The following is a 22255-nucleotide window of genomic DNA, read 5'->3' as shown; positions in this document are numbered from 1 at the left end:
CCAAACGCGCCCTACAAAATGACATCTGCCAAGTGGGTTCTTGAGTTTGGCTTCTTGGGGAAAAGTGCCTCCTTTCAAAGCCAACTTGCCTAACTTCCCTGCGGCCCGTCCTGGGCTTTTGCCTACAAAAATTCCATAAGGACGAGGATTTCTCCCAGACCAAAGCTGCCCCCTCCTCCAAACCTGGCTGCCATCGGAGGCCCAAACGTGCCCTACAAAATGACACCTGCCAAGTGGGCTCTTGAGTTTGGCTTCTTGGGGAAAAGTGCCTCCTTTCAAAGCCAACTTGCCTAACTTCCCTGCGGCCCGTCCTGGGCTTTTGCCTACAAAAATTCCATAAGGACGAGGATTTCTCCCAGACCAAAGCTGCCCCCTCCTCCTAACCTGGCTGCCATCGGAGGCCCAAACGGGCCCTACAAAATGACATCTGCCAAGTGGGCTCTTGAGTTTGGCTTCTTGGGGAAAAGTGCCTCCATTCGGAGTCAACTTGCCTGCAGCCCGTCCTGGGCTTTTGCCTAAAAAAATTCCAGAAGGACGAGGATTTCTCCCAGACCGAAGCTGCCCCCTCCTCCAAACCTGGCTGCCATCAGAGGCCCAAACGCGCCCTACACAATGACACCTGCCAAGTGGGCTCTTGAGTTTGGCTTCTTGGGGAAAAGTGCCTCCATTCGGAGTCAACTTGACTGCACCCCGTCCTGAGCTTTTGAGTACAAAAATTCCATAAGGACGAGGATTTCTCCCAGACCAAAGCTGCCCCCTCCTCCAAACCTGGCTGCTATCAGAGGCCCAAACGCGCCCTACAAAATGACATCTGCATTGTGGGCTCTTGAGTTTGGCTTCTTGGGGAAAAGTGCCTCCTTTCAAAGCCAACTTGCCTAACTTCCCTGCGGCCCGTCCTGGGCTTTTGCCTACAAAAATTCCATAAGGACGAGGATTTCTCCCAGACCAAAGCTGCCCCCTCCTCCAAACCTGGCTGCCATCGGAGGCCCAAACGTGCCCTACAAAATGACACCTGCCAAGTGGGCTCTTGAGTTTGGCTTCTTGGGGAAAAGTGCCTCCTTTCAAAGCCAACTTGCCTAACTTGCCTGCGGCCCGTCCTGGGCTTTTGCCTACAAAAATTCCAGAAGGACGAGGATTTCTCCCAGACCAAAGCTGCCCCCTCCTCCTAACCTGGCTGCCAGCGGAGGCCCAAACGCGCCCTACAAAATGACACCTGCCAAGTGGGCTCTTGAGTTTAGCTTCTTGGGGAAAAGTGACTCCTTTCAAAACCAACTTGCCTGCGTCCCGTCCCGGGCTTTGGCTACAAAAATTCCAGAAGGACGAGGATTTCTCCCAGACCAAAGCTGCCCCCTCCTCCAAACCTGGCTGCCATCGGAGGCCCAAACGCGCCCTACAAAATGACATCTGCATTGTGGGCTCTTGAGTTTGGCTTCTTGGGGAAAAGTGCCTCCTTTCAAAGCCAACTTGCCTGCGGCCCGTGCTGGGCTTTTGCCTACAAAAATTCCATAAGGACGAGGATTTCTCCCAGACCAAAGCTGCCCCCTCCTCCAAACCTGGCTGCCATCGGAGGCCCAAACGCGCCCTACAAAATGACATCTGCATTGTGGGCTCTTGAGTTTGGCTTCTTGGGGAAAAGTGCCTCCATTCGGAGTCAACTTGACTGCAGCCCGTCCTGGGCTTTTGCCTACAAAAATTCCATAAGGACGAGGATTTCTCCCAGACCAAAGCTGCCCCCTCCTCCAAACCTGGCTGCCATCGGAGGCCCAAACGCGCCCTACAAAATGACATCTGCCAAGTGGGTTCTTGAGTTTGGCTTCTTGGGGAAAAGTGCCTCCTTTCAAAGCCAACTTGCCTAACTTCCCTGCGGCCCGTCCTGGGCTTTTGCCTACAAAAATTCCATAAGGACGAGGATTTCTCCCAGACCAAAGCTGCCCCCTCCTCCAAACCTGGCCGCCATCGGAGGCCCAAACGTGCCCTACAAAATGACACCTGCCAAGTGGGCTCTTGAGTTTGGCTTCTTGGGGAAAAGTGCCTCCTTTCAAAGCCAACTTGCCTAACTTCCCTGCGGCCCGTCCTGGGCTTTTGCCTACAAAAATTCCATAAGGACGAGGATTTCTCCCAGACCAAAGCTGCCCCCTCCTCCTAACCTGGCTGCCATCGGAGGCCCAAACGGGCCCTACAAAATGACATCTGCCAAGTGGGCTCTTGAGTTTGGCTTCTTGGGGAAAAGTGCCTCCATTCGGAGTCAACTTGCCTGCAGCCCGTCCTGGGCTTTTGCCTAAAAAAATTCCAGAAGGACGAGGATTTCTCCCAGACCAAAGCTGCCCCCTCCTCCAAACCTGGCTGCCATCGGAGGCCCAAACACGCCCTACAAAATGACATCTGCCAAGTGGGCTCTTGAGTTTGGCTTCTTGGGGAAAAGTGCCTCCTTTCAAAGCCAACTTGCCTAACTTGCCTGCGGCCCGTCCTGGGCTTTTGCCTACAAAAATTCCATAAGGACGAGGATTTCTCCCAGACCAAAGCTGCCCCCTCCTCCAAACCTGGCTGCCATCAGAGGCCCAAACGCGCCCTACAAAATGACACCTACCAAGTGGGCTCTTGAGTTTGGCTTCTTGGGGAAAAGTGCCTCCATTCGGAGCCAACTTGCCTAACTTGCCTGCGGCCCGTCCTGGGCTTTTGCCTACAAAAATTCCATAAGGACGAGGATTTCTCCCAGACCAAAGCTGCCCCCTCCTCCAAACCTGGCTGCCTTCGGAGGCCCAAACGCGCCCCACAAAATGACATCTGCATTGAGGGTTCTTGAGGTTGGCTTCTTGGGGAAAAGTGCCTCCTTTCAAAGCCAACTTCCCTGCACCCGGTCCTGGGCTTTTGCCTACAAAAATTGCATAAGGACGAGGATTTCTCCCAGACCAAAGCTGCCCCCTCCTCCAAACCTGGCTGCCATCGGAGGCCCAAACGCGCCCTACAAAATGACATCTGCCAAGTGGGCTCTTGAGTTTGGCTTCTTGGGGAAAAGTGCCTCCTTTCGAAGCCAACTTGCCTGCGGCCCGTCCTGGGCTTTAGCCTACAAAAATTCCAGAAGGACGAGGATTTCTCCCAGACCAAAGCTGCCCCCTCCTCCAAACCTGGCTGCCATCGGAGGCCCAAACGCGCCCCACAAAATGACATCTGAATTGAGGGTTCTTGAGTTTGGCTTCTTGGGGAAAAGTGCCTCCTTTCGAAGCCAACTTGCCTGCGGCCCGTCCTGGGCTTTAGCCTACAAAAATTCCATAAGGACGAGGATTTCTCCCAGACCAAAGCTGCCCCCTCCTCCAAACCTGGCTGCCATCGGAGGCCCAAACGCGCCCTACAAAATGACATCTGCATTGTGGGTTCTTGAGTTTGGCTTCTTGGGGAAAAGTGCCTCCTTTCAAAGCCAACTTGCCTAACTTCCCTGCGGCCCGTGCTGGGCTTTTGCCTACAAAAATTCCAGAAGGACGAGGATTTCTCCCAGACCAAAGCTGCCCCCTCCACCAAACCTGGCTGCCAGCGGAGGCCCAAACGCTCCCTACAAAATGACACCTGCCAAGTGGGCTCTTCAGTTTGGCTTCTTGGGGAAAAGTGACTCCTTTCAAAACCAACTTGCCTGCGTCCCGTCCCGGGCTTTGGCTACAAAAATTCCATAAGGACGAGGATTTCTCCCAGACCAAAGCTGCCCCCTCCTCCAAACCTGGCTTCCATCAGAGGCCCAAACGCGCCCTACAAAATGACACCTACCAAGTGGGCTCTTGAGTTTGGCTTCTTGGGGAAAAGTGCCTCCATTCGGAGTCAACTTGACTGCACCCCGTCCTGAGCTTTTGAGTACAAAAATTCCATAAGGACGAGGATTTCTCCCAGACCAAAGCTGCCCCCTGCTCCAAACCTGGCTGCTATCAGAGGCCCAAACGCGCCCTACAAAATGACATCTGCATTGTGGGTTCTTGAGTTTGGCATCTTGGGGAAAAGTGCCTCCTTTCAAAGCCAACTTGCCTAACTTGCCTGCGGCCCGTCCTGGGCTTTTGCCTACAAAAATTCCATACGGACGAGGATTTCTCCCAGACCAAAGCTGCCCCCTCCTCCAAACCTGGCTGCCATCGGAGGCCCAAACGTGCCCTACAAACTGACATCTGCCAAGTGGGCTCTTGAGTTTGGCTTCTTGGGGAAAAGTGCCTCCTTTCGGAGCCAACTTGCCTAACTTGCCTGCGGCCCGTCCTGGGCTTTTGCCTACAAAAATTCCAGAAGGACGAGGATTTCTCCCAGACCAAAGCTGCCCCCTCCTCCAAACCTGGCTGCCATCGGAGGCCCAAACGCGCCCTACAAAATGACATCTGCCATGTGGGCTCTTGAGTTTGGCTTCTTGGGGGAAAGTGCCTCCTTTCAAAGCCAATTGCCTGCGGCCCGTCCTGGGCTTTTGCCTGAAAAAATTCCATAAGAACGAGGATTTCTCCCAGACCAAAGCTGCCCCCTCCTCCAAACCTGGCTGCCATCGGAGGCCCAAACGCGCCCTACAAAATGACACCTGCCAAGTGGGCTCTTGAGTTTGGCTTCTTGGGGAAAAGTGACTCCTTTCAAAACCAACTTGCCTGCGGCCCGTCCTGGGCTTTTGCCTACAAAAATTCCAGAAGGACGAGGATTTCTCCCAGACCAAAGCTGCCCCCTCCTCCAAACCTGGCTGCCATCGGAGGCCCAAACGCGCCCTACAAAATGACACCTGCCAAGTGGGCTCTTCAGTTTGGCTTCTTGGGGAAAAGTGACTCCTTTCAAAACCAACTTCCCCGCGTCCCGTCCGGGGTTTGGCTACAAAAATTCCATAAGGACGAGGATTTCTCCCAGACCAAAGCTGCCCCCTCCTCCAAACCTAGCTGCCATCGGAGGCCCAAACGCGCCCTACAAAATGACATCTGCCAAGTGGGCTCTTGAGTTTGGCTTCTTGGGGAAAAGTGCCTCCTTTCGGAGTCAACTTGCCAGCGGCCAATGCAGGGCTTTTGCCTACAAAAATTCCAGAAGGACGAGGATTTCTCCCAGACCGAAGCTGCCCCCTCCTCCAAACCTGGCTGCCATCAGAGGCCCAAACGCGCCCTACACAATGACACCTGCCAAGTGGGCTCTTGAGTTTGGCTTCTTGGGGAAAAGTGCCTCCATTCGGAGTCAACTTGACTGCACCCCGTCCTGAGCTTTTGAGTACAAAAATTCCATAAGGACGAGGATTTCTCCCAGACCAAAGCTGCCCCCTCCTCCAAACCTGGCTGCTATCAGAGGCCCAAACGCGCCCTACAAAATGACATCTGCATTGTGGGTTCTTGAGTTTGGCTTCTTGGGGAAAAGTGCCTCCTTTCAAAGCCAACTTGCCTAACTTCCCTGCGGCCCGTCCTGGGCTTTTGCCTACAAAAATTCCATAAGGACGAGGATTTCTCCCAGACCAAAGCTGCCCCCTCCTCCAAACCTGGCTGCCATCGGAGGCCCAAACGTGCCCTACAAAATGACACCTGCCAAGTGGGCTCTTGAGTTTGGCTTCTTGGGGAAAAGTGCCTCCTTTCAAAGCCAACTTGCCTAACTTGCCTGCGGCCCGTCCTGGGCTTTTGCCTACAAAAATTCCAGAAGGACGAGGATTTCTCCCAGACCAAAGCTGCCCCCTCCTCCAAACCTGGCTGCCAGCGGAGGCCCAAACGCGCCCTACAAAATGACACCTGCCAAGTGGGCTCTTGAGTTTAGCTTCTTGGGGAAAAGTGACTCCTTTCAAAACCAACTTGCCTGCGTCCCGTCCCGGGCTTTGGCTACAAAAATTCCAGAAGGACGAGGATTTCTCCCAGACCAAAGCTGCCCCCTCCTCCAAACCTGGCTGCCATCGGAGGCCCAAACGCGCCCTACAAAATGACATCTGCATTGTGGGCTCTTGAGTTTGGCTTCTTGGGGAAAAGTGCCTCCTTTCAAAGCCAACTTGCCTGCGGCCCGTGCTGGGCTTTTGCCTACAAAAATTCCATAAGGACGAGGATTTCTCCCAGACCAAAGCTGCCCCCTCCTCCAAACCTGGCTGCCATCGGAGGCCCAAACGCGCCCTACAAAATGACATCTGCATTGTGGGCTCTTGAGTTTGGCTTCTTGGGGAAAAGTGCCTCCATTCGGAGTCAACTTGACTGCAGCCCGTCCTGGGCTTTTGCCTACAAAAATTCCATAAGGACGAGGATTTCTCCCAGACCAAAGCTGCCCCCTCCTCCAAACCTGGCTGCCATCGGAGGCCCAAACGCGCCCTACAAAATGACATCTGCCAAGTGGGTTCTTGAGTTTGGCTTCTTGGGGAAAAGTGCCTCCTTTCAAAGCCAACTTGCCTAACTTCCCTGCGGCCCGTCCTGGGCTTTTGCCTACAAAAATTCCATAAGGACGAGGATTTCTCCCAGACCAAAGCTGCCCCCTCCTCCAAACCTGGCTGCCATCGGAGGCCCAAACGTGCCCTACAAAATGACACCTGCCAAGTGGGCTCTTGAGTTTGGCTTCTTGGGGAAAAGTGCCTCCTTTCAAAGCCAACTTGCCTAACTTCCCTGCGGCCCGTCCTGGGCTTTTGCCTACAAAAATTCCATAAGGACGAGGATTTCTCCCAGACCAAAGCTGCCCCCTCCTCCTAACCTGGCTGCCATCGGAGGCCCAAACGGGCCCTACAAAATGACATCTGCCAAGTGGGCTCTTGAGTTTGGCTTCTTGGGGAAAAGTGCCTCCATTCGGAGTCAACTTGCCTGCAGCCCGTCCTGGGCTTTTGCCTAAAAAAATTCCAGAAGGACGAGGATTTCTCCCAGACCGAAGCTGCCCCCTCCTCCAAACCTGGCTGCCATCAGAGGCCCAAACGCGCCCTACACAATGACACCTGCCAAGTGGGCTCTTGAGTTTGGCTTCTTGGGGAAAAGTGCCTCCATTCGGAGTCAACTTGACTGCACCCCGTCCTGAGCTTTTGAGTACAAAAATTCCATAAGGACGAGGATTTCTCCCAGACCAAAGCTGCCCCCTCCTCCAAACCTGGCTGCTATCAGAGGCCCAAACGCGCCCTACAAAATGACATCTGCATTGTGGGTTCTTGAGTTTGGCTTCTTGGGGAAAAGTGCCTCCTTTCAAAGCCAACTTGCCTAACTTCCCTGCGGCCCGTCCTGGGCTTTTGCCTACAAAAATTCCATAAGGACGAGGATTTCTCCCAGACCAAAGCTGCCCCCTCCTCCAAACCTGGCTGCCATCGGAGGCCCAAACGTGCCCTACAAAATGACACCTGCCAAGTGGGCTCTTGAGTTTGGCTTCTTGGGGAAAAGTGCCTCCTTTCAAAGCCAACTTGCCTAACTTGCCTGCGGCCCGTCCTGGGCTTTTGCCTACAAAAATTCCAGAAGGACGAGGATTTCTCCCAGACCAAAGCTGCCCCCTCCTCCAAACCTGGCTGCCAGCGGAGGCCCAAACGCGCCCTACAAAATGACACCTGCCAAGTGGGCTCTTGAGTTTAGCTTCTTGGGGAAAAGTGACTCCTTTCAAAACCAACTTGCCTGCGTCCCGTCCCGGGCTTTGGCTACAAAAATTCCAGAAGGACGAGGATTTCTCCCAGACCAAAGCTGCCCCCTCCTCCAAACCTGGCTGCCATCGGAGGCCCAAACGCGCCCTACAAAATGACATCTGCATTGTGGGCTCTTGAGTTTGGCTTCTTGGGGAAAAGTGCCTCCTTTCAAAGCCAACTTGCCTGCGGCCCGTGCTGGGCTTTTGCCTACAAAAATTCCATAAGGACGAGGATTTCTCCCAGACCAAAGCTGCCCCCTCCTCCAAACCTGGCTGCCATCGGAGGCCCAAACGCGCCCTACAAAATGACATCTGCATTGTGGGCTCTTGAGTTTGGCTTCTTGGGGAAAAGTGCCTCCATTCGGAGTCAACTTGACTGCAGCCCGTCCTGGGCTTTTGCCTACAAAAATTCCATAAGGACGAGGATTTCTCCCAGACCAAAGCTGCCCCCTCCTCCAAACCTGGCTGCCATCGGAGGCCCAAACGCGCCCTACAAAATGACATCTGCCAAGTGGGTTCTTGAGTTTGGCTTCTTGGGGAAAAGTGCCTCCTTTCAAAGCCAACTTGCCTAACTTCCCTGCGGCCCGTCCTGGGCTTTTGCCTACAAAAATTCCATAAGGACGAGGATTTCTCCCAGACCAAAGCTGCCCCCTCCTCCAAACCTGGCTGCCATCGGAGGCCCAAACGTGCCCTACAAAATGACACCTGCCAAGTGGGCTCTTGAGTTTGGCTTCTTGGGGAAAAGTGCCTCCTTTCAAAGCCAACTTGCCTAACTTCCCTGCGGCCCGTCCTGGGCTTTTGCCTACAAAAATTCCATAAGGACGAGGATTTCTCCCAGACCAAAGCTGCCCCCTCCTCCTAACCTGGCTGCCATCGGAGGCCCAAACGGGCCCTACAAAATGACATCTGCCAAGTGGGCTCTTGAGTTTGGCTTCTTGGGGAAAAGTGCCTCCATTCGGAGTCAACTTGCCTGCAGCCCGTCCTGGGCTTTTGCCTAAAAAAATTCCAGAAGGACGAGGATTTCTCCCAGACCAAAGCTGCCCCCTCCTCCAAACCTGGCTGCCATCGGAGGCCCAAACACGCCCTACAAAATGACATCTGCCAAGTGGGCTCTTGAGTTTGGCTTCTTGGGGAAAAGTGCCTCCTTTCAAAGCCAACTTGCCTAACTTGCCTGCGGCCCGTCCTGGGCTTTTGCCTACAAAAATTCCATAAGGACGAGGATTTCTCCCAGACCAAAGCTGCCCCCTCCTCCAAACCTGGCTGCCATCAGAGGCCCAAACGCGCCCTACAAAATGACACCTACCAAGTGGGCTCTTGAGTTTGGCTTCTTGGGGAAAAGTGCCTCCATTCGGAGCCAACTTGCCTAACTTGCCTGCGGCCCGTCCTGGGCTTTTGCCTACAAAAATTCCATAAGGACGAGGATTTCTCCCAGACCAAAGCTGCCCCCTCCTCCAAACCTGGCTGCCTTCGGAGGCCCAAACGCGCCCCACAAAATGACATCTGCATTGAGGGTTCTTGAGGTTGGCTTCTTGGGGAAAAGTGCCTCCTTTCAAAGCCAACTTCCCTGCACCCGGTCCTGGGCTTTTGCCTACAAAAATTGCATAAGGACGAGGATTTCTCCCAGACCAAAGCTGCCCCCTCCTCCAAACCTGGCTGCCATCGGAGGCCCAAACGCGCCCTACAAAATGACATCTGCCAAGTGGGCTCTTGAGTTTGGCTTCTTGGGGAAAAGTGCCTCCTTTCGAAGCCAACTTGCCTGCGGCCCGTCCTGGGCTTTAGCCTACAAAAATTCCAGAAGGACGAGGATTTCTCCCAGACCAAAGCTGCCCCCTCCTCCAAACCTGGCTGCCATCGGAGGCCCAAACGCGCCCCACAAAATGACATCTGAATTGAGGGTTCTTGAGTTTGGCTTCTTGGGGAAAAGTGCCTCCTTTCGAAGCCAACTTGCCTGCGGCCCGTCCTGGGCTTTAGCCTACAAAAATTCCATAAGGACGAGGATTTCTCCCAGACCAAAGCTGCCCCCTCCTCCAAACCTGGCTGCCATCGGAGGCCCAAACGCGCCCTACAAAATGACATCTGCATTGTGGGTTCTTGAGTTTGGCTTCTTGGGGAAAAGTGCCTCCTTTCAAAGCCAACTTGCCTAACTTCCCTGCGGCCCGTGCTGGGCTTTTGCCTACAAAAATTCCAGAAGGACGAGGATTTCTCCCAGACCAAAGCTGCCCCCTCCACCAAACCTGGCTGCCAGCGGAGGCCCAAACGCTCCCTACAAAATGACACCTGCCAAGTGGGCTCTTCAGTTTGGCTTCTTGGGGAAAAGTGACTCCTTTCAAAACCAACTTGCCTGCGTCCCGTCCCGGGCTTTGGCTACAAAAATTCCATAAGGACGAGGATTTCTCCCAGACCAAAGCTGCCCCCTCCTCCAAACCTGGCTTCCATCAGAGGCCCAAACGCGCCCTACAAAATGACACCTACCAAGTGGGCTCTTGAGTTTGGCTTCTTGGGGAAAAGTGCCTCCATTCGGAGTCAACTTGACTGCACCCCGTCCTGAGCTTTTGAGTACAAAAATTCCATAAGGACGAGGATTTCTCCCAGACCAAAGCTGCCCCCTGCTCCAAACCTGGCTGCTATCAGAGGCCCAAACGCGCCCTACAAAATGACATCTGCATTGTGGGTTCTTGAGTTTGGCATCTTGGGGAAAAGTGCCTCCTTTCAAAGCCAACTTGCCTAACTTGCCTGCGGCCCGTCCTGGGCTTTTGCCTACAAAAATTCCATACGGACGAGGATTTCTCCCAGACCAAAGCTGCCCCCTCCTCCAAACCTGGCTGCCATCGGAGGCCCAAACGCGCCCTACAATATGACACCTGCCAAGTGGGCTCTTGAGTTTGGCTTCTTGGGGAAAAGTGACTCCTTTCAAAACCAATTTGCCTGCGTCCCGTCCCGGGCTTTTGCTACAAAAATTCCATAAGGACGAGGATTTCTCCCAGACCAAAGCTGCCCCCTCCTCCTAACCTGGCTGCCATCAGAGGCCCAAACGCGCCCTACAAAATGACACCTGCCAAGTGGGCTCTTGAGTTTGGCTTCTTGGGGAAAAGTGCCTCCTTTCAAAGCCAACTTGCCTAACTTCCCTGCGGTCCGTGCTGGTCTTTTGCCTACAAAAATTCCATAAGGACGAGGATTTCTCCCAGACCAAAGCTGCCCCCTCCTCCAAACCTGGCTGCCATCGGAGGCCCAAACGTGCCCTACAAACTGACATCTGCCAAGTGGGCTCTTGAGTTTGGCTTCTTGGGGAAAAGTGCCTCCTTTCGGAGCCAACTTGCCTAACTTGCCTGCGGCCCGTCCTGGGCTTTTGCCTACAAAAATTCCAGAAGGACGAGGATTTCTCCCAGACCAAAGCTGCCCCCTCCTCCAAACCTGGCTGCCATCGGAGGCCCAAACGCGCCCTACAAAATGACATCTGCCATGTGGGCTCTTGAGTTTGGCTTCTTGGGGGAAAGTGCCTCCTTTCAAAGCCAATTGCCTGCGGCCCGTCCTGGGCTTTTGCCTGAAAAAATTCCATAAGAACGAGGATTTCTCCCAGACCAAAGCTGCCCCCTCCTCCAAACCTGGCTGCCATCGGAGGCCCAAACGCGCCCTACAAAATGACACCTGCCAAGTGGGCTCTTGAGTTTGGCTTCTTGGGGAAAAGTGACTCCTTTCAAAACCAACTTGCCTGCGGCCCGTCCTGGGCTTTTGCCTACAAAAATTCCAGAAGGACGAGGATTTCTCCCAGACCAAAGCTGCCCCCTCCTCCAAACATGGCTGCCATCGGAGGCCCAAACGCGCCCTACAAAATGACACCTGCCAAGTGGGCTCTTCAGTTTGGCTTCTTGGGGAAAAGTGACTCCTTTCAAAACCAACTTCCCCGCGTCCCGTCCGGGGTTTGGCTACAAAAATTCCATAAGGACGAGGATTTCTCCCAGACCAAAGCTGCCCCCTCCTCCAAACCTAGCTGCCATCGGAGGCCCAAACGCGCCCTACAAAATGACATCTGCCAAGTGGGCTCTTGAGTTTGGCTTCTTGGGGAAAAGTGCCTCCTTTCGGAGTCAACTTGCCAGCGGCCAATGCAGGGCTTTTGCCTACAAAAATTCCAGAAGGACGAGGATTTCTCCCAGACCGAAGCTGCCCCCTCCTCCAAACCTGGCTGCCATCAGAGGCCCAAACGCGCCCTACACAATGACACCTGCCAAGTGGGCTCTTGAGTTTGGCTTCTTGGGGAAAAGTGCCTCCATTCGGAGTCAACTTGACTGCACCCCGTCCTGAGCTTTTGAGTACAAAAATTCCATAAGGACGAGGATTTCTCCCAGACCAAAGCTGCCCCCTCCTCCAAACCTGGCTGCTATCAGAGGCCCAAACGCGCCCTACAAAATGACATCTGCATTGTGGGTTCTTGAGTTTGGCTTCTTGGGGAAAAGTGCCTCCTTTCAAAGCCAACTTGCCTAACTTCCCTGCGGCCCGTCCTGGGCTTTTGCCTACAAAAATTCCATAAGGACGAGGATTTCTCCCAGACCAAAGCTGCCCCCTCCTCCAAACCTGGCTGCCATCGGAGGCCCAAACGTGCCCTACAAAATGACACCTGCCAAGTGGGCTCTTGAGTTTGGCTTCTTGGGGAAAAGTGCCTCCTTTCAAAGCCAACTTGCCTAACTTGCCTGCGGCCCGTCCTGGGCTTTTGCCTACAAAAATTCCATAAGGACGAGGATTTCTCCCAGACCAAAGCTGCCCCCTCCTCCAAACCTGGCTGCCATCGGAGGCCCTAACGCGCCCTACAATATGACACCTGCCAAGTGGGCTCTTGAGTTTGGCTTCTTGGGGAAAAGTGACTCCTTTCAAAACCAATTTGCCTGCGTCCCGTCCCGGGCTTTTGCTACAAAAATTCCATAAGGACGAGGATTTCTCCCAGACCAAAGCTGCCCCCTCCTCCTAACCTGGCTGCCATCAGAGGCCCAAACGTGCCCTACAAAATGACACCTGCCAAGTGGTCTCTTGAGTTTGGCTTCTTGGGGAAAAGTGCCTCCTTTCAAAGCCAACTTGCCTAACTTGCCTGCGGTCCGTGCTGGTCTTTTGCCTACAAAAATTCCATAAGGACGAGGATTTCTCCCAGACCAAAGCTGCCCCCTCCTCCAAACCTAGCTGCCATCGGAGGCCCAAACGTGCCCTACAAACTGACATCTGCCAAGTGGGCTCTTGAGTTTGGCTTCTTGGGGAAAACTGCCTCCATTCGGAGTCAACTTGCCTGCAGCCCGTCCTGGGCTTTTGCCTAAAAAAATTCCAGAAGGACGAGGATTTCTCCCAGACCAAAGCTGCCCCCTCCTCCAAACCTGGCTGCCATCGGAGGCACAAACGCGCCCTACAAAATGACATCTGCCAAGTGGGCTCTTGAGTTTGGCTTCTTGGGGAAAAGTGCCTCCTTTCGGAGCCAACTTGCCTAACTTGCCTGCGGCCCATCCTGGGCTTTTGCCTACAAAAATTCCAGAAGGACGAGGATTTCTCCCAGACCAAAGCTGCCCCCTCCTCCAAACCTGGCTGCCATCGGAGGCCCAAACGCGCCCTACAAAATGACATCTGCCAAGTGGGCTCTTCAGTTTGGCTTCTTGGGGAAAAGTGACTCCTTTCAAAACCAACTTGCCTGCGTCCCGTCCCGGGCTTTGGCTACAAAAATTCCATAAGGACGAGGATTTCTCCCAGACCAAAGCTGCCCCCTCCTCCAAACCTGGCTGCCATCGGAGGCCCAAACGCGCCCCACAAAATGACATCTGCATTTTCTCACTGAAATTCCTCACTGACCCCACTCCTCTAATCCCCGCCCACCAAAGCCACACCTCTTAAAGCCCTGCCCCTTTAAACCCCGCCCCAACACCAACCCTTAAATCCTACCCAGGCCCCACCCCTAAGCCCCACCCATCTAAGCCTCGCCCGTGCCCCACCCCACTAAGCCCCACCCAAATCCTGTCTCTCGCAGCCCCACCCCTCCAAGCCCCACCCACGAAAGCCACACTCCCATAAGCCCCGCCCCTTTGATCCCCAAATGCAAAGCTCCACCCATTTCAGCCCCACCTGAGAACCACACCCCCCTAAGCCCCACCCCTCTAAACCCCACCCACCAAAGTCACACCTAAGCCCCACCCAAGCCGCCCACCCCTTTAAGCCCCGCCCACCAAACCAGTGCATTACGAACCCCGCCCCTTTAAGCCCCGCCCACTCACGCAGGCGATGATCTCGAACGGAGGCTCCACTTCCGGTTCCACTTCCGGTTCCGGCCCCGCCCCTCCCCGGGGTCCCCCCAAAATTCGGCTGAGCCCCCCCAGGGTGGCGGCGCAGGGACCCTGCAGCCAGCGCTGGGGGAGGGGACAGCGGGGAGGGCTCAGGGGGGGCCCCAAAATTCATCGTGAGGGACCCCAAAAATTACACCCCGGAAATACACCTGGGGACCCCGGAAATACATCTGGGGATCCCGGAAATACACCTGGGTATCCCGGAAATACACCTGAGGACCCCGGAAATACATATGGGGATACCGGAAATACACCTGGGACCCCGGAAATACATCTGGGGATCCCGGAAATACACCTGGAGAACCCGGAAATACACCTGGGGATCCCGGAAATACACCTCGGGACCCCGGAAATACATCTCGGGATCCCGGAAATACACCTGGGGACCCCGGAAATACATCTCGGGATTCCGGAAATACACCTGGGGAGCCCGGAAATACATCTGGGGATCCCGGAAATACACCTGGAGAACCCGAAAATACACCTGGGGATCCCGGAAATACACCTGGGGACCCCGGAAATACATCTCGGGATCCCGGAAATACACCTGGGGACCCCGGAAATACATCTCGGGATTCCAGAAATACACCTGGGGAGCCCGGAAATACACCTGGGACCCCGGAATTACACCTGGAGAACCCCTGAAATACACCTGGGGATACCGGAAATACATCTGGGGACCCCGGAAATACACCTGGGACCCCAGAATTACGCGTGGAGAACCCGGAATTACACCTGGGGAACCCGGAAATACACCTGGGGACCTCAGAATTAATTCCGGAAATACACCTGGGGACTTCGGAATTAACTCCGGAAATACACCTGGGAACCCGGAAATACACCTGGGAACCCGGAAATACACCTGGGAAGCTCAAAATCAACCTCGGAAATACACCTGGGAACCTTAAAATACACCTGGCGACCCCGGAAATACACCTGGGGATCTCAGAATTAACCCTGGAAATACACCTGGGGAACCCGGAAATTCACCTGGGGACCCCCAAAATGATCACAAAATCCACCTGGGAACCCCAAAATCCCACCCAGGAACCCCTAAAAGTCACCTGGGACCCCCAAATCCCAACTAGGAAACCCCAAAATGATCCCAAAATCCCACCTGGGAACCCCCAAAAATCACCTGTGAACCCCAAAAATGGACCCCAAACACACCTGGGACCCCCCAAAATCCCACCTGGGAACCCCAAAAATCACCTGGGGACCAAAAAATGATCCCAAAATCCACCTGGGAACCCCCAAAAGTCACCCGGGAACCCCAAAATTATCCAAAACCTCTCCTGGGAACCCCAAAATTACACAGAACTTCACCTGGGAACCCCAAAATGATCCCAAAATCCCACCTGGGAACCCCCAAAAATCACCTGAGAACCCCAAAATTGGACCCCAAACACACCTGGGACCCCCAAAATCCCACCCGGGACCCCTCCCCAAAATTCCCCCTCATCCCCCAACCCTTATAACACCCCTCCCCCTCCCCCTCCCCCCTCCCCCCCCAAAATTTTTGGGGTGACTCACGGTGACCAGGCTGGGGGAGGGGCGGGGCTCGGGGGGGTCCTCGGGGGTCGCCAGGAGGAGCAGCCGGGGGTCCCCGGGACACCTGGGGAGGGGCCCGAAATTTGGGGAGGGGTCACAAAATTCGGGGAGGGGCCAAATTTTGGGAAGGGGTCTCGAAATTGGGGAGGGGGCCAAAATTTGGGGAGGGGCCCGAAATTGGGGAAGGGGCTCAAAATTCGGGGAGGGGCCAAAATTTGGGGAGGGGTCTCAAAATTTGGGGGAAGGGCCTGAAATTTGGGGAGGGGTCTCAAAATTCAGGGGAGGGGCCCGAAAATTTGGGGAGTGGTCTCAAAATTGGGGAGGGGTCTCGAAATTGGGGGAGGGGACCGAAATTGGGGAGGGGCCCAAAATTTGGGGTCTGAAAATTGGGGGAGGGGCTCAGAATTGGGGGAGGGGCCCAAAATTGGGGGAGGGGCCCAAAATTTGGGGAGGGGTCTCAGGGAGGTTTGGGAAATGGGGAACTGGGGAGGGGTCCCCGAAATTTGGGGGTCGGAATTTGGGGAGGGGTCTCGGGGATTTTTGGGGCGATTTTTGGGTGACATTTCCATGATTTTTTGGGGTGACATTTTTCATGATTTTTTGGGTGACAGTTCCATGATTTTAGGGTGACATTTTTCAGATTTTTGGGTGACGTTTTTCAGGATTTTCGGTGGCATTTCCATGATTTTAGGGTGACATTTTTAAGATTTTTGGGGTGACATTTCCATGATTTCAGGGTGACATTTCCATGATTTTAGGGTGACATTTTTCAGATTTTTGGGTGACGTTTTTCAGGATTTTTGGTGACATTTCCATGATTTTTGGGGTGACATTTTTCATGATTTTTTGGGTGACATTTCCGTGATTTTTGGGTGACATTTTTCAGATTTTTGGGTGACGTTTTTCAGGATTTTTGGTAACATTTCCATGATTTTTGGGGTGACATTTCCATGATTTCAGGGTGACATTTCCATGATTTTTGGGTGACATTTCCATGATTTTAGGGTGACATTTTTCAGATTTTTGGGTGATGATTTTCAGGATTTTTCGTGACATTTCCATGATTTTTTGGGGTGACATTTTTCATGATTTTTTGGGTGACATTTCCATGATTTTTGGGATTTTTTTTTTTTGTTGTTGTTTTTTGGAGGGGGGGGGGGTTGGTGGGGGTGTGGCTGCGTTCCGTCCCTTTCCGGGGAGCGACTCATGGGCGCAGGTGGGAGCCCAAGGTGCGCAGGATTTTTGGGAGCCCCCCCCGGGGCAGGTGCAGGGGGGGTGGGCCGGGTGTCCCCCCCCGGGGCAGCAGCAGCAGGGTCGGGGGGCTCAGCCCGGGGGGGCTCCGGCGCAGCCCCCGCAGCTCCCCCAGGCACAGCCCGAAACCCCCGGCCCAACCTGCTCGAAAAAAGACAAAAAAAAAAAAAATTCCCCCCCAAAACCCCCCCAAAAAATAAAAAAAAACCCCAAAATAAAGCAAAAAAATCAATGCCAAAAACGTCCGTAAAAACCTCCCCAAAAATCGCCCAAATTTTAACCCAAATTTTAACCCGAATTTTACCTCAAATTTTAACCCGAATTTTACCTCAAATTTTAACTCCATTTTTAACCCGAATTTTAACTCAAATTTTAATTCAAATTTTACCTCAATTTTTAACCCAAATTTTAACGTAAATTTTACCCCAAATTGCCCAAAATCATCCCCCAAATCCTCCCCAAATCCAAAATCTCCCCCAAATCCAAAATCCCCCCCCAAATCCCCCAAATTTTCCCCCCAAATCCCCCAAAATCTTCTCCCAAAATCCCCCCAAATCTCCCAAAATTCCCCCCAAATCCCCCAAATTTTCCCACCAAATCCGCCTCGAATCTCCCAAAATCCCCCCCAATTCCCCACATTTCCCTAAATCATCCCCAAATCCCCCCAAAATCTCCCCCAAATCCTCCCCGAGTTCCCTCAAAATCCCACAGAATTCCCCAAACATCCCCAAATTTCCCCCAAAATGCCAAAATTTCCCCCAAATCCAACACAAAATCGCCCAAATTTTCCCCCAAATCCCCCCAAAATCTCCCCCAAATCCCCCAAATTTCCCTCACAAACCCCCAAATCCCCCCCCAAATCTTCCCCAAATCACCCAAAATTCCCCCAAAATCCCCCGAATTTTTCCCCCACATCCCCCAAATTTTTCCCCCATAATCCCCCAAATCCCCCTCAAATCCTCCAAAATGCCCCCAAAATCCCACCAAAATCCTCCCCAAATTCCCTCAAAATCCCCCACAATTTCCCCAAACTCCCCCAAATCCCAAATTTCTCCCAACAGGCCAAAAATTCCCCCAAAAATCCACCCAAAAATCACCCAAATTTCCCCCCAAATCCCACAAAATGCCAAAAATTCCCCAAAACCCCATCAAAATCCCCCTGAATCCCCCAAAATCCCCCCAAATCTCCCCCAAAATCCCCAAAACTCTCCCCATAATTTCCCCCGAATTTCCCCCCAAATCTCCCAAAATCTTCCCCAAATTCCCCAAAATTCCTCCCAAATCCCCCAAATTTCTCCCCCAAATTTCCCCAAATTCCTCCAAACTCCCCCAAATCCCCCCAAATTTCCCCCAAAATCCCCAAATATTCCCCCAAAAATCACCCAAATTTCCCCCTAAATCCCCCAAAATTCTCAAAATCAACCTGAAATCCCCCCAAAATCTTCCCCAAATTCCCCCAAAATGCCCCCAAATCCCCCCCAAATCTCCCCAAATCCCCCCAAATCCCCCCAAATCCCCCCAAATCCCCCCAAATCTCCCCCAAATCCCCCCAAAATCCCCCAATTCCCCCCCAAATCCCCCCAATTCCCCCCCAAATCCCCCCAATCCCCCCCAAATCCCCCCCAAATCTCCCCAAATCCCCCAAAATCTCCCCCAAATCCCCCCCCCCTCCCCCGCCGTGTCCCGGCCCCGCCCCCGCCGTTACCTGTGCAGGTGCGGGGGGGGCTCAGCACGGCCCAGTCGGGCTCGAACCCGGGGTCAGGGGGGGCCTGGGGACAGAGCCGGGGGGGGGGGTCGGGGACAATTCTGGACATTTTGGGTGGATTTGGGAGGGTTTGGGGGATTTTGGGGTGATTTGGGAGAAATTTGGGGAATTTTGGGGGGATTTGGGGGCGTTGGGGGAGATTTGGGGATGAGTTGGGGAAATTTGGGGGATTTGGGGGGAGTTTGGAAGGATTATGGGGAATTTTAGGGGAAATTTGGGGGGATTTTGGGGTGGATTTTGGGTGGATTTTGGGTGAATTTTGGGGTGAATTTTGTGAGATTTTTGGCTGGATTTTGGGTGATTTTGGGATGGATTTTGGGGTGAATTTTGGATGAATTTTGGGAGATTTTGGGGTGGATTTTGAGGTGATTTTTGGGTGGATTTTGGGTGGATTTTGGGTGATTTTGGGCTGGATTTTGGGGTGAATTTTGGGTGGATTTTGGGTGATTTTGGGGTGGATTTTGGGGTGATTTTGGGTGGATTTTGGGGTGAATTTTGGGGTGGATTTTGGGTGATTTTGGGCTGGATTTTGGGGTTTTGGTGCTCACGGGGTCTCCGGGGCTGTCCCAGGGCTCCTCCAGGGGTTCCCATTGCAGCTCCAGGTCCCGCGGCTGCGAAAACCAGTATGGACCAGTATAAACCAGTAGGGACCAGTACAGATCATTATAAACCAGTATAAACCAGCATGGACCAGTATGAACGAGCGTGGACCAACAGAAACCAGCTCCTCCCAGTTTATCCCAATCCTCTCCCAGTCCATCCCAGTTTATCCCAGTCCCTCCCAGTATAAACCAATTCCTCCCAGTCCCATCCCAGTCCCTCCCAATCCCATCCCAGTCCCTCCCAGTTTATCCCAGTCCCACCCAGTCCCATCCCAGTCCCATCCCAGTCCCTTCCAGTCCCGCCCAGTTTGTCCCAGTCCCACCCAGTCCCATCCCAGTCCCTCCCAGTTTATCCCAGTCCATCCCAGTCCCATCCAAGTCCCTTCCAGTTTATCCCAGTCCCATCCCAGTCCCTCCCAGTTTATCCCAGTCCCACCCAGTCCCATCCAAGTCCCTTCCAGTTTATCCCAGTCCCATCCCAGTCCCTCCCAGTTTATCCCAGTCCATCCCAGTCCCATCCAAGTCCCTTCCAGTTTATCCCAGTCCCATCCCAGTCCCTCCCAGTTTATCCCAGTCCCATCCCAGTCCATCCCAGTCCCTCCCAGTCCCATCCCAGTCCCTCCCAGTCCATCTCAGTCCCATCCCAGTCCCTCCCAGTTTATCCCAGTCCGTCCCAGTCTCACCCCCTGCAGGATCCGGAGCCGTCCCCGCAGGAGCCGTGGGGAGAGGGACAGAGGGACAGAGACCCCGGGGAGGGACAGGAGCACCTGGGGACACCAAAATGTCACCAAATGTCACAAAAATGTCACAAAAATGTCCCAAATGCCCGCGCAGTGTCATTATTGTGTCACTGTCACCACGATTGTCACCGTGGTGTCACCGTGTCACTGTCACTGTCACAGTTACTGTGTCACTGCCACCATCACTGTGTCACTGTGTCACTGTCACTGTCAATGTGTAACCGTGTCACTGTCACTGTCACTGTGTCACCATCACTCTGTCACTCTGCCACTGTCACTGTGTCACTGTCACCGTGTCACTGTCACTGTCACTGTGTCACCATCACTCTGTCACTCTGCCACTGTCACTGTGTCACTGTCACTGTGTCACTATCACTGGGTCACTGTCACCATCAGGGTGTCACTGTGTCACTGTCACTGTCACTGTGTCACCATCACTCTGTCACTGTCACTGTCACTGTCACTATCGCTGTCACTGTGTCACTGTTACTCTGTCACTGTCTCCGTGTCACTGTCACTGTGTCACTGTCACTGTCACTGTGTCACTGCCACTCTGCCACTGTCACTGTGTCACCATCACTCTGTCACTGTCACTGTGTCACTGTTACTCTGTCACTGTCACTGTGTCACCATCACTCTGTCACTGTCACTATCGCTGTCACTGTGTCACTGTTACTCTGTCACTGTCACTATCACTCTGTCACTGTCACTGTCACTATCGCTGTCACTGTGTCACTGTTACTCTGTCACTGTCTCCGTGTCACTGTCACTGTGTCACTATCACTGTCACTGTGTCACTGTCACTCTGCCACTGTCACTGTGTCACTGTCACTGTGTCACTATCACTGGGTCACTGTCACCATCAGGGTGTCACTGTGTCACTGTCACTGTGTCACCATCACTCTGTCACTGTCACTGTCACTATCGCTGTCACTGTGTCACCATCACTCTGTCACTGTCACTGTGTCACTGTTACTCTGTCACTATCACTGTGTCACCATCACTCTGTCACGGTCACTGTCACTGTCTCCGTGTCACTGTCACTATCGCTGTCACTGTCACTGTCACTGCCACTGTGTCACTGTTACTCTGTCACTGTCACTGTGTCACTGTTACTCTGTCATTGTCACTATGTCACCATCACTCTGTCACTGTCACTGTCACTATCACTGTCACTGTGTCACTGTTACTCTGTCACTGTCACTGTGCCACCATCACTCTGTCACTGTCGCTGTCACTGTCACAGTCACTGTGTCACTGTTACTCTGTCACTGTCACTGTTACTCTGTCACTGTCACTATCGCTGTCACTGTAACTGCCACTGTCACTGTGTCACCATTACTCTGTCACTATCGCTGTCACTGTCACTGTCACTGTGTCACCATCACTCTGTCACTATCGCTGTCACTGTCACTGTCACTGTCACTGTGTCACCATCACTCTGTCGCTGTCACTGTCGCTCTGTCACTGTCACTCTGTTACCGTCACCATCAGGGTGTCCCTGTCACTGCGCCACCATTGTGTCACCTGTCACTGTCACTGTGCCCATCCCCTGTCCCTGTGTCGCTGTCACTCTCCCTGTCACCGCCATTATCACACGTGTCGCCACCCGAGCACAGTGACACCCACGGGAGAGGGGGAGGGGACACGCGGAGATGTCACCGCCGCGGGGGGGGGGGGGGGGGGGGGGGGAGTGGGGTGGGGGGCACAATGCGGGGATCCCGAGGCGGATCTTGGTGTCCCAGGCTGAATTTTGGGATCCTGGGGGGGATTCTGGGGGTCCCGGGGTGGATTTAGGGGAATTTTTGGGGATCCCGAGGGGTGGGGGGAGGGGAGGCCTCACCCTCCCTCCCGCCGCCTCCTCCTCCTCCTCCTCCATGCTGCTCCCACCGCTTCCGCCCTCGTGGCCACGCCACATTTCCGGTTCCGCCCACCATCGCTGACCAATGGCAGACGCGGACACGCATCCCTCCCCTCAGGGCGACGCCTATTTCCGGTTGTAAAAAAAAAAAAAAAAAAAAAAAAAAAACAAACAAAAAACAACAAAAAAAAAACGCCTCGTCCAGACCACGCCCATAAATCAGAACCGCGCTCCCATTGGTTGATGTGTGTCCAAGTCCCGCTCATTTCCGGTTGTGGCTCCGCCTTTTCCGCCGTCGCCATCTTGGGGGCGGCCCCGGGGCCCCTGAGCGGTCCCGGTGGTGCCGAGACCCCCTCCTCTCCCCCACCCCCGGACCGGGACCCCAAAAACTTCACCGGGACCCCCAAAATTCGCTCCGGGACCCCCAAAAACTTCCCTGGGACCTCGAAAACTCCTACGGGAGCCCCCAAAAACTTCCCTGGGACCCCCAAAAACTTTCCCGGGACCCTCCAGAACTCCCTCAGGATCCCCAAAATCCGTCCCGGGACCCCCAAAATCTGTCCCGGGACCCCCAAAATTTCCCCTTTTCTCCCCAAACCCTCGCGTGATCCCCCCCGTGCCCTTCCCCCACCCCCCCC

General features: G+C 53.9%; 1 protein-coding gene across 1 annotated transcript; it reads right to left on the bottom strand.

The window, feature by feature from the left end:
* Positions 1 to 16099: 16099 nt before the first annotated feature.
* Positions 16100 to 21751, bottom strand: LOC134051823 (TBC1 domain family member 17-like). The gene is made up of 5 exons (XM_062505838.1): positions 21600 to 21751; positions 19700 to 19783; positions 18963 to 19025; positions 18355 to 18418; positions 16100 to 16790 (listed from the first exon to the last, which is right to left on the bottom strand). The coding sequence occupies exons 1-5, from the start codon at positions 21672 to 21674 to the stop codon at positions 16603 to 16605; spliced, it is 474 nt and encodes a 157-aa protein (XP_062361822.1). The 5' UTR covers positions 21675 to 21751; the 3' UTR covers positions 16100 to 16602.
* Between the last annotated feature and the right edge of the window lie 504 nt (positions 21752 to 22255).

The sequence above is a fragment of the Cinclus cinclus genome, chromosome 19 (genome assembly GCF_963662255.1).
Source record: "Cinclus cinclus chromosome 19, bCinCin1.1, whole genome shotgun sequence".
Lineage (NCBI taxonomy): Eukaryota > Metazoa > Chordata > Aves > Passeriformes > Cinclidae > Cinclus > Cinclus cinclus.
The sequence above is the reverse complement of the archived record's forward strand: the minus strand, read 5'-3'. Positions and strand labels throughout refer to the sequence as shown.

Excerpts from the sequence above, each read along its gene's own strand:
- LOC134051823 (XM_062505838.1), bottom strand. The coding sequence starts at position 21,674 with ATGTGGCGTGGCCACGAGGGCGGAAGCGGTGGGAGCAGCATGGAGGAG. Across the intron at positions 19,784-21,599 it reads AGGAGGCGGCGGGAGGGAGG|GTGCTCCTGTCCCTCCCCGG; the intron begins GTGAGGCCTCCC and ends TGGTGTCCCCAG. Across the intron at positions 19,026-19,699 it reads GGCTCCGGATCCTGCAGGGG|CCGCGGGACCTGGAGCTGCA; the intron begins GTGAGACTGGGA and ends TGGTTTTCGCAG.